General features: G+C 45.2%; 1 protein-coding gene across 1 annotated transcript in view; it reads left to right on the top strand.

Annotated features, from left to right (window-relative positions):
• TMEM255B (transmembrane protein 255B) overlaps positions 1-18261 on the top strand; it is a 100753-nt gene that overhangs the window by 13852 nt on the left and 68640 nt on the right. Inside the window, exon 5 of the mRNA XM_044285550.1 lies at positions 14451-14540. Within this exon, the coding sequence (XP_044141485.1) occupies positions 14451-14540 (90 nt within the window). The remainder of the gene's footprint in view (positions 1-14450; positions 14541-18261) is intronic.

Below are 18261 nucleotides of genomic sequence, written 5' to 3' on the forward strand. Positions count from 1 at the left end.
GCCCTCACTGGCAGATGATATATAACCAGGAGGATGACTCCAGCTAACCATAGCTGAAGTACCCCTCAGACTACTGATCTAAACGGAGGCTAAATAGCCCATGTAGCCACACCAACACACAGACACACCCAGTGTTCACACAAAGAAGGGAGTTAACCCTTGCGCCACCAGGGAAGGGAAGACAGCAACTTAAAGGGGAAGTGTACTCATATGTAAATCTCGTGCACACCAAAACAACAAAAGTGCACAGATACAAAGACAGGTTGCCTGGTGCAACCGCATGCACATTGCAGCAAGCTGCCTAGCACCAGCTCAGGCTGCTATACTGCGATATACAAAATAACAACATGTTGCCAGCGGCAACCAAAAGTGAGGCAACATACTAGCGGCCCTTATCTGTGGTTGAACAACAAAACCAGACCGCAGGCAACAGCATGCGGTTCTGGAGTCACGACCATGACCATGGTCGTGACACTCCCACCCCTCAAAGCCCCCCCACAAAAAAAAGGGAAATTGGTGAGGGACCCAACAAGGGGATAGGAGAAGGGGAAAATAAGGGAAATAGCGTCAGTACATGCGAGTCCCCCAAGGACTGCTGCCGGACCCTGGAGAAACACACAGGAACCAGGATTCGACTGCCAGCTTCTGGAGCAACACACAGGAACCAGAGACCAGCAAAGAAACAGCCCGGGGAGACCGCACTGACACTGCGTCCACTCTCTATTAACGTCCCCACTCCAGTCGCTGCCAATAGACACTCCTACCCAGCACACAGCCGGAACACTAACGGAATGCTGCCAGCAGACGACCAGAGATAGGAACATAGAGAGGGACGAGGGATCACCAACACGGACACGGAAGGTAAGGTGGTGGGGAATAAGCCACCAACCGCGCCGTTAACGGTGATCCCCAAAACGGTGCACCCCACAAGATATGGCGATGCATGCTGCACCCTCTTCCGAAGGTGGAGCCACTTCCACCGCTCAAAGCCCCCCCAACACAAAAGGGGAAAGTTGGTGGGGCACCACAAACAATGGGAGGGGGGGTGGGGAATAAAAGGTAAGGGGACACCAAAACAGGCAACGGTGAAGGAATGGCGGGGAATTGCCACTCACCGCGCCATCAGTGGCGAAACCCCAAAAACGCTCTCCCTCCGGAGAACGTGCATGTATGCCGAAAACGGCTGGCAATACATGCTGCACCCTCATTCGAAGGTCAAGCCAGGTGAGGAGCCATTGTGGTCATACTGTCACGCAGGGGCGGACTGGGCCGGGGGGCAGGGGGGCAATTGCCCCCCGGGCCTCCCTGGCTTGCTGTCCCGGCCGGCCGGGCCGGAATGAACTGCCACTTTAAGCCAGGGAGACGGGGAGCAGGGGAGGCGTGTTGCCGGCAGCCTATCAGACAGGCCGCCGGACCGGCGCAGGCAGCGCGATGACGTCATCGGCGCGATGACGTCATCGCGCCACCTGCGCCGGTCCTGCGGCCTGACTGAGCCGCTACGCTGCCGTAAAGTGATTAGATCTGTGCTGGCTGGAGGCGGGACCGGAGTATTCCAGAGAAGCAGGGAGGTAAGTATAAGTCTGACTGACATTTTATTTTTTTTCTTCTTTATTTCTGTCCCTATCTGGCTACTGGCCCTGGGCCTGGCACTTTATGAGGGGGGTGGGGGGCACAATCTGGCTAGTGGCTACTCCTGGCACATTATAGGGGAGCCCCTATCTGGCTACTCCTGGCACATTAGTGGGGGGCCCTATCTGGCTACTGGCACATTAGTGGGGGGCCTATGGCTACTGGCAGATTATATGGGGGCCTATGGCTACTGGCACATTATGGGGGGGCTATGGGTACTGGCACATTATGGGGGACCTATGGCTACTGGCACATTATGGGGGGGCTATGGGTACTGGCACATTATGGGGGGGCTATGGGTACTGGCACATTATGGGGGACCTATGGCTACTGGCACATTATGGGGGGCCTATGGCTACTGGCACATTATGGGGGGCCTATGGCTACTGGCAGATTATAGGGGGGCTATGGCTACTGGCACATTATAGGGGGGCCTATGGCTACTGGCACATTATAGGGGGGGCTATGGCTACTTGCACATTATATGGGGGGGCTATGGCTACTGGCACATTATGGGGGACCTATGGCTACTGGCACATTATGGGAGGCCTATGGCTACTGGCAGATTATAGGGGGACCTATGGCTACTGGCAGATTATAGGGGGGCCTATGGCTACTGGCACATTATAGGGGGGCCTATGGCTACTGGCAGATTATAGGGGGACTATGGGCTGATGGCAGATTATAGGGGGACTATGGGCTGATGGCAGATTATAGGGGGACTATGGGCTGATGGCAGATTATGGGGGCCCTATGGCTACTGGCACATTATGGGGGGCCTATGGCTACTGGCACATTATGGGGGGCCTATGGCTACTGGCACATTATGGGGGGCCTATGGCTACTGGCACATTATGGGGGGCCTATGGCTACTGGCACATTATAGGGGGGCCCTATGTGGCTACTGGCACATTATAGGGGGGCCCTATGTGGCTACTGGCACATTAGTGGGGGGCTATGGCTACTGGCACATTAGTGGGGGGGCTATGGCTACTGGCACATTAGTGGTGGGGCTATGGCTACTGGCACATTAGTGGGGGGCTATGGCTACTGGCACATTATAGGGGGGCCTATGGCTACTGGCACATTATAGGGGGGCCCTCTCTGGGTACTGGCACATTATAGTGGAAGGGGCCTATGGTTACTGGCACATTATAGGTGGGCTCTATCTGGCTACTGGCACATTATAGGGGGGCCCTATCTGGCTACTGGCACATTATAGGGGGGCCCTATCTGGCTACTGGCACATTATAGGGGGGCCCTATATGGCTACTGGCACATTATAGGGGGCCCTATCTGGCTACTAGCACATTATAGGGGGCACTATGGGGACATTAGCTCAACTGGGGATATTACAAGGGGGTATTTTGTGCACTGTCTATTATAAGGAAAATTATTTCTACGGGGGGGGGGGGCATTATGGTGGGCTTTATTACTCCCCCATGGTATGACCCCCTAGTAGCAGCACCAGCCTCTCCCTGCTCTGCTATCCCTCTGCCCCTTCTCCAAATCCTTATTACGAAATCTTTCTCATTAGGATAAAACACAACATCAGCTCCGCCGAGCCCCCGGCCAAAGTGTGGAAGTGGCGTCCGAGATCCCCAAGGGTCAAGTAACTGTAAGTTTTCAAATAAAATATGTTTATGTTATACACATATAGCCTACACTGTGCCACACAATATACAGTTTCTCCTGCAAAAGTCATCAAGTGTCATGGGGGGGACACAGAGCAGCGCCCAGCGGGGAGGAGAGAATACACGGATGCAACACTGTATCAGCCAGAAAATGACACTTTCGGCATTATACCAAAAATGCAATTTTCGGCTGATATGTTTCGGCGGCCGATATATCGGAGCATGCCTAGTTTATTTTGTTTTACTGTGTTGTAATTTACATGGCTGACGAAAGTGGCAAGGGGGGGGTCAGGAGGAGGCAGGGGAAATGGGAAAGCAGGAGGGGGGCTCAGTGGGCCTCTGGGTGTTACTTGCCCCCTGGGCCAAAAGTTGCCAGTCAGCCCCTGCTGTCACGGCTGAGGATGGGGAAAACCCTCAGCCGTGTGATGCCAGAAGATGTTGGTCGCTGCAAGGCTAGGACAGGAATTAGGGAGCAGGTCACCTCCTATCACATCCCTAATTCTGACCCTGTCTCCTAGCCGTATGAGCCGACCCTGGATACGGACGAACAGGAGTCTCACTGGCCAAGCTATAAAGAAAGGGGGGCATAAACAACTTATGGCAATGGCAGGTAAATGCAACAAGTACAACACCTACCTACCACAGACACAAAGCCTGGAACCCATGCAGAAACGCTGCTGTCCACAAGAACACAAAGGGACACAGCACACACCACACATCACACAGGAACCCAGGACCATGGTCGTGACAGCTATCAACCGCATAGCATGATGGGTGAGACCAGACTAAATAGAGGAGTGGGAATGACTACTAAAGCTACACCTCAGATAAGAAACAACACAGAAACAAGTGAAACCAAAGAGGCTGTCAGATCACATTACGTGCAGCCAATCTCTTAGATCTTCTGACCCCTGTCACTGGAGAGACCGTTACAGCCAGGGCCCAAGATTTACTAGCATTAAATATCTGTGAGCATCACACTGCCCTTGCCAGCTTGCCTTGCTACAGTGCATCCTGGTGCCGTCTCTTCCTCATGTAAGTGACACTCATGAACTCAGCCATCCACATAATGTAAAAGAAAATGTACTTCGTCAAACCACGTCACCTTCTTCTATTAGGGCATGGTCCAATTAAGATGCCCATGTGCCCACTGTAGTAACTTTTGGCAGAAGTTTTAGCTCAACATGGGCAATGCAATCTTATCTGATGGGTTGCAAAACTACACAGACCTACCTGTTTTGGGCCTAGGCCTTCAAAATGAACACAGGGTTTATTTAAAGGGGTTGGCCACTATATCAGTACTTTACACAATATTGTTGGAGGCAGGGTAAACAAGAGATTCCAAATATACTTTATTTAAAAAATCTGTCTGCTAATCTTTTTATAGTAAGCCACGCCCCCGAGCCCCGCTCTGCCAGGCAGCCAGTTCGTCCATGGCTGCACGCAACATGCAGGAGCTTTAGAGAAAGCTTGTCCATGCCTTTATTGCAACTTTTCTTAATCTGCCTAAGAGCAGCGCATGCCCAGTCTGCCCATGCCACTTGCGCGCTCCCTGTTCCGTTTCTGTTTGGTCCCAGGCCGGCCATCGATCTGATTGGCTAGTCTGTACAGACTAGTCAATCACACAATTCTAATGCCGGCTGAAAGGTTCTGATCCCCACAGTCCGTGACTGTGGGGATCAGAACCTTCTAAAATGTGTGTATATATAATATCCCCCCCATGGGCTCCAGCCCCCATTGTGCCTCCTAATTTCAGGATGGCTGGCGGCAGCGCTGCTGATCCCCCTTCCGCCCCAATCTGTTTAGGGATGGGCGAGCGGTTAGCAGAGTGTCAGCTATAATATACAGCTCACACTCTGCTTTAAACAGCCAACGTTGGTGTTGGCACCGATTTCGGCCGTTTAACCCCTTCCATGCTGAGGTCCATAGGGACCGCTGTATGGAAGGGGTTAAGAGATGGAGAGAGCTGTGGCAGCAGCCCGATGCTTGATGGGTTAACAGAGGGAGGGAGCTCCCTCCCCCATCGGGAGCTGAGCTGCTATGGCAGCATCCCGATGGTTACCATGGCAACCTGACGCCTTCACAGGCATCTGGCTTGCCTTGGTATAGCTGATCAGACTCCTGCTGAAGGCAGGAGCCTGATCAGGCTTACTGTGAGAGACAATGCACTGCAGTACACTATATACAGTGTACTGCAGTGTATTGTTAACCATCAGAACCACTGGATCTTCAAGAATCTAGTGGGTCTGGGTAAAATAAAAGTGAAAAAAATGTAAAAAAGGAAATAATCAATCTTTTTCTTATAGCAACACATTTATAATTGATAAAAAAATAAAAATAGCATACACTACACATGTTTGGTATCATTGCGTCTGTAACAACCTGATCTATAAAAGGATCACGTTACTTTCCCCCAGGGCCGTTTCTTGGACTGGGCGGGCCGGGTGGCTGCCCGGGGTGCTGTCAGAAGGGGGCACAGCAGGAGATGAGCGCTGCGCTTCCATTGTGGAAGCGCTCACTCATCTCTATAGTCATCTGTATCGCCGTCCTTAGGATGGTGATACAAATGTCTGTGCCGGCAGGGGAGGGAGAGGTGTATCCCCTCCCTGTTCCTCTGATAGGCTGCCAGCACTAGGCCGGTAGCCTATCAGAGGCCGGTGCAGGCGGCGCAATGACGTCATCGGGCCGCCTGAGCCAGCGAGGGACACAGGCCGGAAGAGGCCTGCATCGCATCCTAGAGGAGGTAAGTATACGTTTTTGTTTTTTTATATATATATGTACAAATTATAATAACGGCACATAACGGCACATAAGGGGGTCTGCTGCCACATAAGGGGGCAATTGGGCTGGCACAGACATAAAGGGGACTACTGGCACATAAGGGGGGCTGCTGGCACATAAGGGGGGCTACTGGCACATAAGGGGAGCTACTGGCACATAAGGGGGCTACTGGCACATGATAGGGGGACTACTGGCACATGATAGGGGGACTACTGGCACATAAGGGGGCTACTGGCACATGATAGGGGGACTACTGGCGCATGAGGGGGACTACTGGCACATAAGTGGGACCACTGGCACATAAGGGGCTACTGGCACATAAGGGGGGTTGCTGCACATAAGGGGGACTACTGGCACATAGGGGGGCTGCTGGCACATAAGGGGGGCTGCTGGCACATAAGGGGGGCTACTGGCACATAAGGAGGGCTACTGGCACATAAGGGGGGCTACTGGAACATAAGGGGGCTACTGGCACATAAGGGGGCTACTGGCAGATAAGGGGGGCTACTGGCACATAAGGGAGGCTACTGGCACATAAGGGGGCTACTGGCACATAAGGGGAGCTACTGGCACATAAGGGGGGCTACTGGCACATGATAGGCTACTTGCACATGATAGGAGGCTACTGGCACATAAGGGGGCTACTGGCACATAAGGGGGGCTACTGGCACAAAAGGGGGGCTACTGGAACATAAGGGGGGCTACTGGCAATTATATGTACACAGTATATCTCTCATGATACAAATACCTCGTGGCTTTAGTTATTATCTGGGACCCTTTATTTTTATTTTTTTATGCGTATGGTGGCCAACCCCTTTAAGAACTAGTTTTATTCTCCTCTAATTAAAAACAGCTTTGGAGAGATGGGAGGATAGCTCAACGAACATGGGGGCAGACACCCCCACCAAATGTACAATGCTAAGAACAAAGCATAAAACTGGGAGACGAATGGAGGAAATACCTGTAGCTGGCTCACATATAACTTATCTGGGCGTTAAAATAGGGAATACTCTAGAGTCAATATACAGATTAAATTATGGCACACTGATAGCGAAGATAATAAGGGCATTACGAAGATGGCATGATCTTCTGCTGTCGCTGCTGGGGTGTAATCATCTTCTTAAAATGATGGCTGTATCCAAACTGTTATATCCAATGCAGGTAATTCCCATACTTTTAAAACATGAAGACATAAACAAGTTAACAAGGGCCTTTTCAAGGTTTTTGTGGCAAGGAAAGCGCCCTAGAATTAAGTTACGTAACCTAACGGGTGTAAAAGAACAGTGTGGCATAGCCTTCCCAGATATTAGAAAATATAATTTGGCGTGTTTGGCTAGACATATAAATGATTGGATAAACGGGACAAGTTATTTTTCAGCTTTGTCATTGGAACAAGATTTTTGCGCTCCCTGGTCCCTAGTGGCACTATTACATGCTAGGTTACAAAGTATCCCTATATGGATTAAACAGTCTGTACTCATCAAGGATACTATAGTAACATGGAGGATATTGAGGAAAAAATACTGGTTGTCCTACAGGATATCCAAACATCTTCCACTATGGAATAATCTAGAATTCACACAGGGTAGAACTAACAGTCTTTTTGAGGAATGGAGAACTAAAGGGATCATACAGGCTAGACATCTCCTACATGACGTAGAGCAAAGATGGATGAAAGGGGAGGAGCTGATAGCAAAGTTCTCTTTGAATCCCTGTCAAACTATTCAACTCGCCCAGATCAAAGCTGCTATTACGTCACACTTAGTGCTGATACATAAAGAAATGCACCTAAACGTACTGGATAAAATCCTGGAATTGGGGAGTGGATGGGTATCAGTGTCATCTATTTATTATAACATGAGAAAGGAGGAGATGCAAAAGGATAAGGTGAAAATGTTTGAGAAATGGGCAGAACAGATAGGAGACGAAACCATAGAGCAGATCATACCAAAAGGATTGATGAAAGTAAGAAGGCACATAATAAGCGAAATGTGGAGGGATACTCAGTTAGGCCCCTTTCACACGGGCCAGATTTCCGCGCGGGTGCAATGCGTGAGTTGAACGCATTGCACCCGCACTGAATCCTGACCCATTCATTTCTATGGGGCTGTGCACATGAGCGGTGATTTTCACGCATCACTTGTGCGTTGCGTGAAAATCGCAGCATGCTCCTCTTTGTGCGTTTTTTACGTAACGCAGGCCTCATATAAATGAATGGGGTTGTGTGAAAATCGCAAGCATCCGCAAGTAAGTGTGGATGCGGTGCGATTTTCACACACGGTTACTAGGTGACGATCGGGATGGAGACCCGGTCATTATTATTTTCCCTTATAACATGGTTATAAGGGAAAATAATAGCATTTTGAATACAGAATGCATAGTAAAATAGGGCTGGAGGGGTTAAAAAAATCAATATATATTTTAACTCACCTTAATCCACTTGTTCGCGCAGCCGGCATCTGTTCTGTCTTCTTTCTTCAGCACCTGGGTAAAGGACCTGTGGTTACGTCACTACACTCATCACATGATCCATCACCATGGTGATGAATCATGTGAATGACCATGTGATGAGCGTAGTGACGTCATCAAAGGTCCTTTTCCTCACAGATGAAGACAGAAGAGAAGCTGGGCTGCGCGAACAAGTGGATTAAGGCGAGTTAAAATATATATATATATATTTTTAACCCCTCCAACCCTATTTTACTATGCATTCTGTATTCAAAATGCTATTATTTTCCCTTATAACCATGTTATAAGGGGAAATAATACAATCTACACTACAACTGACCCAAACCTGAACTTCTGTCAAGAAGTTCGGGTCTGGGTACCACAGTCGAACTTCTGCAATTGCGTACGTACTCGCGGGGGTTTGCCGCAATGCACCGGGACGCATCCGGACCTAATCCGGACACGCTCGTGTGAAAGAGGCCTTAAAGATAATAAATAGAGCCATTTATGGCTTTTAACATACCCCCTCACCCAGAGAGGCCAGACCGTATAATTAATTGTCCTAAATGTGGTCAAGGATATACCCATCTGTATCACGGGCTGTGGACTTGCCCAATTAGTAAAAAGCTTTGGGAAGGAGTGACAGAGATGATTAGGAAGTTATGGGGCAGAGAGTGGACCTAACTCCTCAGGTCTGTCTATTTCATTATGAGTAAGAGAAGGAGGGGAAGAGGCAGATACCCCGCTTGTTCCACACGATAAGTATGGTGGAAAAAAGGAGTATATTACAAAGATGGCTACAATCGGATATACCAACAATACGTACTGGAGCAGTTGAAAAAAGTGTTCCACATGGAAAGATTAGACATAATGAGCTCCAAGGATAGGCACATGCAAGGATTTTTTCAGAAATGGAAAACCTTTATTGCTACATACATGTCAGATGGGGAAATAGAATATAATATGAGACCATTTTCCTTGACTGAGTGGTATTTGGTGGAACAGATGAAGGGGCGCTTGGGTAGACTGCTACTGCAACCCTCTAGGATGTGATAACAATAACAATGTAAAAGAGATGTAAGAAATAAACGACTGAAATGTAACTATTACCTTTTTTCAAACTGTTGAGGTGTACTTCTGTAAAGGGGGAATATTAATCACCAATATTATGCGAATATCGATAATTAATATTCCTAAATAGGAGGAGCCGTCTAGTGATGACTCCGCCTATTTATGCCTTTATATAACAATTACACAATATCTTCGCTATGCCTTACACTAATCACTATACTAGCTGCATGCGCCTTACTTACTACCGCTAACAAATACACACTACACAAAGGGTACAAGTAACACAGTATTTATTAACACCTGACACTACGCACACAATACAGTAACAATACAATACTCAACTACACTACACGTTCCAAAATTCCACCCACAAACTAAATATACAATACACACATACAGGTATAACAACCCACCCCACCTGACTACTTCTATCCCTGGGTATACGACGAGGATCTACGGTGGTCTTGCTGGGGTTAGGCAGACCACAAACACAAAAGGTATAACAATGGGGAGCTGTACAACAATGCAGGGGTGAATTATTCTGCTAGTGTTGGCGAGGGAGGGGTGTGTGGCAGGGGTTAACCAGGGGCACAGAACCAGAGGAATGGGGGTATGGCAGGGGTTAATCAGGAACCAGATAGTGGGGGGGTAGATAGAATGGGGTTTAGTGGGGGGTTAATAGCGTTGGTGGGATAATGGGGGGGTTAATAGCGTTGGTGGGAATAATGGGGGGGTTAATAGCGTTGGTGGGATAGTGGGGGGGTTAATAGCGTTGGTGGGATAGTGGGGGGGTTAATAGCGTTGGTGGGATAGTGGGGGTTAATGATACTTAAGCCTGCTCGTTGTCCAGGGGGGCTCGTCAGTCCAGGGGATGATCCTCAGGGAGGGTGGGCGGCCGGCTCTCTTCTGCCCTAGTGTCGGGCCAGCCGGACTTATATGTCCAGCCGCCCGCACTCCGTGCCGCCCACACAGCGGCGCGCGAGCGCGCACCACTGTGAGGGACGCGTGGGCCGGCGCGGTGAGATGACGTCACCGCGCCTGCCCGCGCATCCCTGCACGCGTGCTGCAGGGCCGCGTGTACTTGCTGACAGACGGGAGATCCTTTGATCTCCCGTCTGCAGCTCTCGGCATTCCGGACATCGCAATGGTAATTGCGATGCCGAAATGCGCATAATAGAGGGAGCGGAGGTGTCTCCTCTTTCTCTATTATGCTTTAATTATCTCCAGCCGGGCTGCAGATAATTAGAACAAAAGGATTCAAATTCATTAGAATTTGAATCCTTTTGAGGTCACCAGAATGACCGGACCTTATCCTGTCATCCTGGCGCCTTTACTCAGAATACATCAATGTGAATGCTTGGGCCACATTCACATTGATGCATCTGGGTCCATGTAGGGGGGGTTTATGTGATATGGGGCTGTGTGTGGCATATTCAGGGGGCACATTAATTCAGGGGGCATGAATATCTTGAAGGGGCACTTATATATATATATATATATATATTGATTGAAGGGGCATATATATATATATATATTGATTAAAGGGGCACATCACATATTAAAAGGGCACATATGTATATTAAAGGGGCACATCACATATTAAAAGGGCACATATGTATATTAAAGGGGCACATCACATATTAAAAGGGCACATATGTATATTAAAGGGGCACATATATATATACACATGTATATATGTATATGTATTCGCGGGCCACACTATATGAATTCCCACAGGGGCATGGATGAGCCCCTGGGGAATATCGGAGGCGGATGGGCACAGGTGCTGGGCACATCTGCGCACATCGCCCTCTGCACCGCCAATACATACACATACATACTCCCATACAACACGCGCCACCCTTCCTCAACAACTTCATTTGTATCAAACTTGTTTTAGGGGTCTGCATACCCCAATGTTGTAATATTTAACCCCTTAGGGACCGGGCTCATTTTCACCTTAAGGACCAGGCCATTTTTGCAATTCTGACCAGTGTCACTTTATGTGGTAATAACTTTAAAACGCTTTGACTTATCCAGGCGATTCAGTTTTCCCAGTTTTTAGGGCGATTTTTCTTGGGATGGGTATGATTTTTGAGGGATGAGATGACGGTTTGATTGGCACTATTTTGGGGTGCATATGACTTTTTGATGGCTTGCTATTACACTTTTTGTGATGTAAGGTGATAAAAAATGGCTTTATTTACACCGTTTATGTTTTAGTTTTTTTACGGTATTCACCTGAGGGGTTAGGTCTTGTGATATTTTTATAGAGCAGGTTATTACGGACACGGTGATACCTAATATGTATACTTTTTTTATTTATGTAAGTTTTACACAATACCAGCTTTTAAAAAAAAAAAAAATGATGTTTTAGTGTCTCCATATTCTAAGCCATAGTTTTTCATTTTTTGGGTGATTATCTTAGGTAGGGGCTAATTTTTTGTGGGATGAGGTGACGGTTAGATTGGTACTATTTTGGTGGGCATATGCCTTTTTGATCGCTTACTGTTGTACATTTAGTGATGCAAGGTGACCCAAAAATTGTTTATTTAGCACAGTTTTTATTTGTTATTTTTTACGGTGTTCATCTGAGGGGTTAGGCCATGTGATTATAGAGCCGGTCGATACGGACGCAGCGATACCTAATATGTCAACTTTAATTTTTCCCTATTTTTTCCCATTTTTTTTTTAACTTTATTTGGGGGAAATGACGTTTTAGTTTTTTTTTACATGAAACTTTTAATTTTTGGGGGGTAAAACTTTAGTTTTTAAATTTTCTTTACTTTATTTTTTGTCCAACTTTGGGACTTCAACTTTTGGTGGTCTGATCCCCTTTACAATGCATTCCAATACTTCTGTATTGGAATGCATTGGCTGTATGAGTAATACTGTGTGTATTACTCATACAGCTTCCTGCCTGTGAGATCCAGGGGGCTGGATCTCACAGGCTCTTCACCGGAAGGGAGCGCCGATGCCTAAGGAAGGCATCGCGCTGCCTTCCATGCCATCGGGTCCCCATTACAGCAGCACGGGGACCCGATGGCACCGCCGATCCCTGCCGCAACGACCTGTAAACGCCGCAAACCGCAGGTCTCGGGACCGCCCCACGCATTGTCCCAGGGTGCCTGCTGATTGATTTCAGCAGGCACCCAGTTCTAATCACCGCCCGCCGCGCAGCGGTGATCGGAACTACACATGACATACCGGTAGGTCATGTGTCCTTAAGTACCAGGACATCATGACGTACCGGTACGTCATATGTCCCCAAGAGGTCAAGGGTCAAAGTACCCGATTGTTGCTATACATAATTGAAAATAAAAGAAAGTTTTAATAATAAGAACAAAGCGAGCACATCAAAATAAAATAAATGAACTGGTGCATGCTGCTGTGACTAAACTACAAAAGCAAACTAACACAAAAGATTCAGCCGTAGTTTGCAAATGATAACATTTTAAATTATACAATTCCATTTGACAACATGAATCTTCTGGATCAGGCAAACTTTCAATGCATATATGTATATATATATATATATATATATATATACAAAGGGGGCCAACTAATATGTGGATAAACAACATCTACTGTTTTAATATTCTTTTCAGACATATTTTGTACAATTAAACATGTTTTTCTCCTACAAATATGAATGTAAAATGAAACTGAGTGCACACAATTCAATAAAACGAGGGTAAACAAATGATTATTGGCAGAAATAATGTAATAACATTTGGAAAACACTGGTAAATGGAAGCCATTATAGGTCGTATTTCTTTGACACTGTCATTTGGGAAGCAGTGTCTGCAGTTGTAATGGATGTCATGGGTTGAAATAGATCCCCTTGGTTTTCTTATCCTACATAAATTGGATCAAACTTTATAACTGAAATGTTCAATACTGTGGATCTAAAATGAGTATAACCTGATAGCTGATTTCCGACGTATCATAATGCCTGTGGATAGGGGATAACTTAAAAAAAAATGAATACCCTTTTAATTTAAAGGTTAGAGGAGTGCATGGATTTTATGAGACATTTGGGGGATAAAACCAAAATAGTCCCCACCAGTCTAATAGTTACCCCCTATCCTATGTTTTAACAACCGGAATACCCCTTTTTATGTAGTCACAGACATAGCCCTAAAACCTGTAGAAGATACCCCTGTGGTCTGGGACCAAATTAGCCATGCACAAAAATGACAGACATACCCGCTATGACATCCTACAACTACTAGCATAGACCATGGACTTGTAACAGAAAATTTAGACTCATCATACATAGGCTATGTTTTTCCAGATTTCCTCAATAGTCCAATGTGACCAAAACGACTGTATTTTTCTAATTTTGGCATGAGTTGTCATGATCTTCTGCAATTATAGCATGTCTACTAATACTAGTACTACTTGATAAATCTGCATTTATTCCAGGTCTGCTGCTCTGCACCAGTATCACCAGTCCTTACTGACCTGGGTTATCACCTTACATCTCTCTCTCTCTCAATGAAGATCTGTACAATTTGTGCATGTCTGACACCAGTAAATGTCAGTCATTCAAATCACATATTTTACTATTTTTAATGACAACATGCACACTAACAGATCCCTATATATACACATTTGCTGCCTATGGGGGTTATTGTACAACAGTGGAAGTCTATTGTGTACAATTGTCCTGAGGTATACATGTCTAGAAGCATGCCCTGTGGTTAGACCATGCTTACAAATTGTATTTCAAGAGTAATTAGAACTTCAGCTCCTCCACTGCTATCAAATGACAACATCCATCTGTCTCTATGGTACTTAAAAGTATACTATCTTGTTTCTATGATTTTGTGCTATACAAGTGTCACTGTATATTTAATTCATACTGTATTTCTCTTTCTCCAGCTCGTAGCCTCCATTGTATTCATCAGTTTTGGAGTAGTAGCAGCATTTTGTTGTTCTATAGTTGATGGGGTTTTTGCAGCTCGACATATTGTAAGTATTTTCATTTCTTCTTAATTGAGTTAATACATGTACACCAAATGTCTGGTCTTTAAAGATGGCACAGAGGCTGAGCAGGCGGCATATTATGACCATGGTATCTAAGTGGTCAGTTACTGGGAGTGCTGCATTTCCATCGCTATGGCAGCCTTGGACCTTCTGAAGTTCCTATCAGGCACTGCCTGTGGCAGAGCTTGACAGGAATGCACTGAATCTCCCTTAGACTGCAATGCTAAATCACTGCAGTCTATAGGAGAAGCGATCAGACAATCGCATGTCAAAGTCTACTTGTGGGACTAAAAATAAGTGTAAACAAATGAAAATAGATAGAAATTCAAATCACTCCATTTCCCCGTTTTACAAATAAAGAGATAAACATAATTAGTATCACCACATCCCAAAATGCCTATACTATTCAAATATTAAAGTAGTACAGTAAATGTCACAAAGAAGAAAAAAAGTGATTTGTCATTATAATTTTTTTTGTTGCTTCACCTCTCAAAAATATTTAATCAAAAATCGTACACAGCCAAAAATGGTATAAATGGAAAATACAGATCATCTCACAAAAGCTCTGCAGACATAAATATAAAAAAGTTATGGGGGTCGGAATATGGCAATAGGAAAAAAATGTTTTTTTTTCAAAGTTTTTAACTTTTTAAAAGTATTCAAAGAAGAAGAAAAGAAGAGAACAAGAAAACCTATAAAAATGTGATATCATAATCAAACTGGCCCACAGATTTGAGATAACCCATTTTTACCACATAGCAAACTACCTAAAAATAAAACCCATAAAACAACTGCGGAATTGCATTATTTCCCCCAATTCCATTGCATTTAGAATTTGTCTTCAGCTTCCCACTGCATCGTATGCAATCATACAGCTGTGTTCAAAATAATAGCAGTGTGTTAAAAAATATGAACAAAGCTCAAAATCCTTTTAATAGCTTTTATTTCCATGCACACAAATGCATTGGGAACACTACACATTCTATTCCAAATCAAAACATGAAGAAAAATATATAAAATGTGTGTTGTTCCTCTAAAAAAATAGAAGAAAAGTGAATATTAGACTGTTCAAAAAAAATAGCAGTGTTTATATTCTTCTTAACCTCTTCAGGACACATGACGTACCGGTACGTCATGTGTTGTTCCGATCACTGCCGCCCGGCCGGTGGTGATCGGAACAAGGTGCCTGCTCAAATCATTGAGCAGGCACCTCGGCTAAATGCGCGGGGGGGTCCCATGACCCCCCCATGTCGGCGATCACAACAAACCGCAGGTCAATTCAGACCTGCGGTTTGCTGCGCTTTCTGCAGTTTCTGATCCCTGCGGTCCCTGACCGCGGGGATCAGAAACTTTATTATGACTAAAATATATATGTTTCACCCCCCCCCCCTGCACCCCTGAATGATTGATTTTATGGCGGCGGGAGGTGCAGGGGGGGTTGAAGGCGGTGCGGGAGGCGGGCGGTGCGGCAGGCGGGATCGCGATCCCCCACCCGCCTCCCCTTGAATAATCGTTGGTGGCCAGTGGGTATACCAGGGTGTCAGCACATTGCTGACACCCTGGTATAAACGGCTGACATCTGTGATGCTGTTTAACCCTTTTCATACCGCGGTCCGTATGGAAGAGCAGAGGTTAACAGTCGGGAGCTCCCTCCCTCTCCCATCGGGGGGCTGCTATGCCTTTGCAGCCTCCCGACAGGATGGGGTGACAGAGGGAGGGAGCCCCCCTCCTTACCCTTCCCCGTCTGCGCAGTTGTGGCCACAACTGAGCAGACAGGGAAGGTTCCCATGGCAACAGGACGCCTTCTCAGGCATCCTGCTGTCCATGGTGCTGAACAGATCTGTGCTAAAGGCATAAATCTGTTCAGACAAAGTGTAAGTAAAATACAGTACAAAACACTATATAGTGTACTGTACTGTATTATACAGACATCAGACCCACTGGATCTTCAAGAACCAAGTGGGTCTGGGTCAAAAAAAATGTAAAAAAAAAGTCAAAATCAAAAAACACATTTATCACTGATTAAAAATGAAAAAAATAAAATTCCCTACACATGTTTGGTATCGCCGCATCCGTAACGACCTGATCTATAAAACAGTCATGTTACTTTACCCGAACGGTAAACGCCATAAAAATAAAAAATAAAAAACTATGATGAAATTGAAATTTTGCCCACCTTACTTCCTAAAAAAGGTAATAAAAGTGATCAAAAAAGTCGCATGTACGCCAAAATTGTAACAATCAAACCGTCATCTCATCCCGCAAAAATCATACCCTACCCAAGATAATCTCCCAAAAACTGAAAAAACAATGGCTCTTAGACTATGGAAACACTAAAACATGATTTTTTTTGTTTTAAAAATGAAATCATTGTGTAAAACTTACATAAATAAAAAAAGTATACATATTAGGTATCTCCGTGTCCATATCGACCGGCTCTATAAAAATATCACATGACCTAACCCCTCAGATGACCACCGTAATAAAAGAAAAAGAAAAACGGTGTAAAAAAAGCCATTTTTTGTCATCTTACGTCACAAAAAGTGTAATAGCAAGCTATCAAAAAGTCATATGCACCCTAAAATAGTGCCAATCAAACCGTCATCTCATCCCGCAAAAAATTAGACCCTACCTAAGCTAATCACCCAAAAACTGAAAAAACTATGGCTCTTAGACTATGGAGACACGAAAACATTTTCTTTGTTTTAAAAATGAAATCATTGTGTAAAACTTACACAAATAAAAAAATGGTATACATATTAGGTATCGCCGCGTCCGTGACAACCTGCTCTATAAAATTACCACATGATCTAACCTGTCAGAAGAATGTTGTAAATAGCAAAAAAAAACTGTGCCAAAAAAGCAATTTCTTGTTACCTTGCCGCACAAAAAGTGTAATATAGAGCAACCAAAAATCATATGTACCCTAAACTAGTACCAACAAAACTGCCACCCTATCCCGTAGTTTCTAAAATGGGGTCACTTTTTTGGAGTTTCTACTCTAGGGGTGCATCAGGGGGGCTTCAAATGGGACATGGTGTCAAAAAAAACAGTGGCATTCCTTTCCTTCTGCGTCCTGCCGTGTGCCCGTACAGCAGTTTACGACCACATATGGGGTGTTTCTGTAAATACAGAATCAGGGCCATAAATAATGAGTTTTGTTTGGCTGTTAACCATTGCTTTGTAACTGGAAAAAAAAATTTTTTATGGAAAATCTGCCAATAAAGTGAAATTTTTAAATTGTATCTCTATTTTCCATTAAATCTTGTGCAACACCTAAAGGGTTAACAAAGTTTGTAAAATTAGTTTTGAATACTTTGAGGGGTGTAGTTTCTTAGATGGGGTCACTTTTATGGAGTTTCTACTCTAGGGGTGCATCAGGGGGGCTTCAAATGGGACATGGTGTAAATAAACCAATCCAGCAAAATCTGCCTTCTGAAAACCAAACGGCGCACATTTCACTCTACGCTCCGCTGTGTGGCCGTACAGTAGTTTACGGCCACATATGGGGTGTTTCTGTAAACGGCAGAGTCATGGCAATAAAGATACAGTCTTGTTTGGCTGTTAACCCTTGCTTTGTTAGTGGAAAAAATGGGTTAAAATAAATAATTTGGCAAAAAAATTAAATTCGCAAATTTCATCCCTATATGCCAATAACTCTTGAGCAACACCTAAAAGGTTAACGAAGTTTGTAAAATCAGTTTTG

Source organism: Bufo gargarizans, chromosome 3 (genome assembly GCF_014858855.1).
Source record: "Bufo gargarizans isolate SCDJY-AF-19 chromosome 3, ASM1485885v1, whole genome shotgun sequence".
Taxonomy (NCBI): Eukaryota; Metazoa; Chordata; class Amphibia; order Anura; family Bufonidae; genus Bufo; species Bufo gargarizans.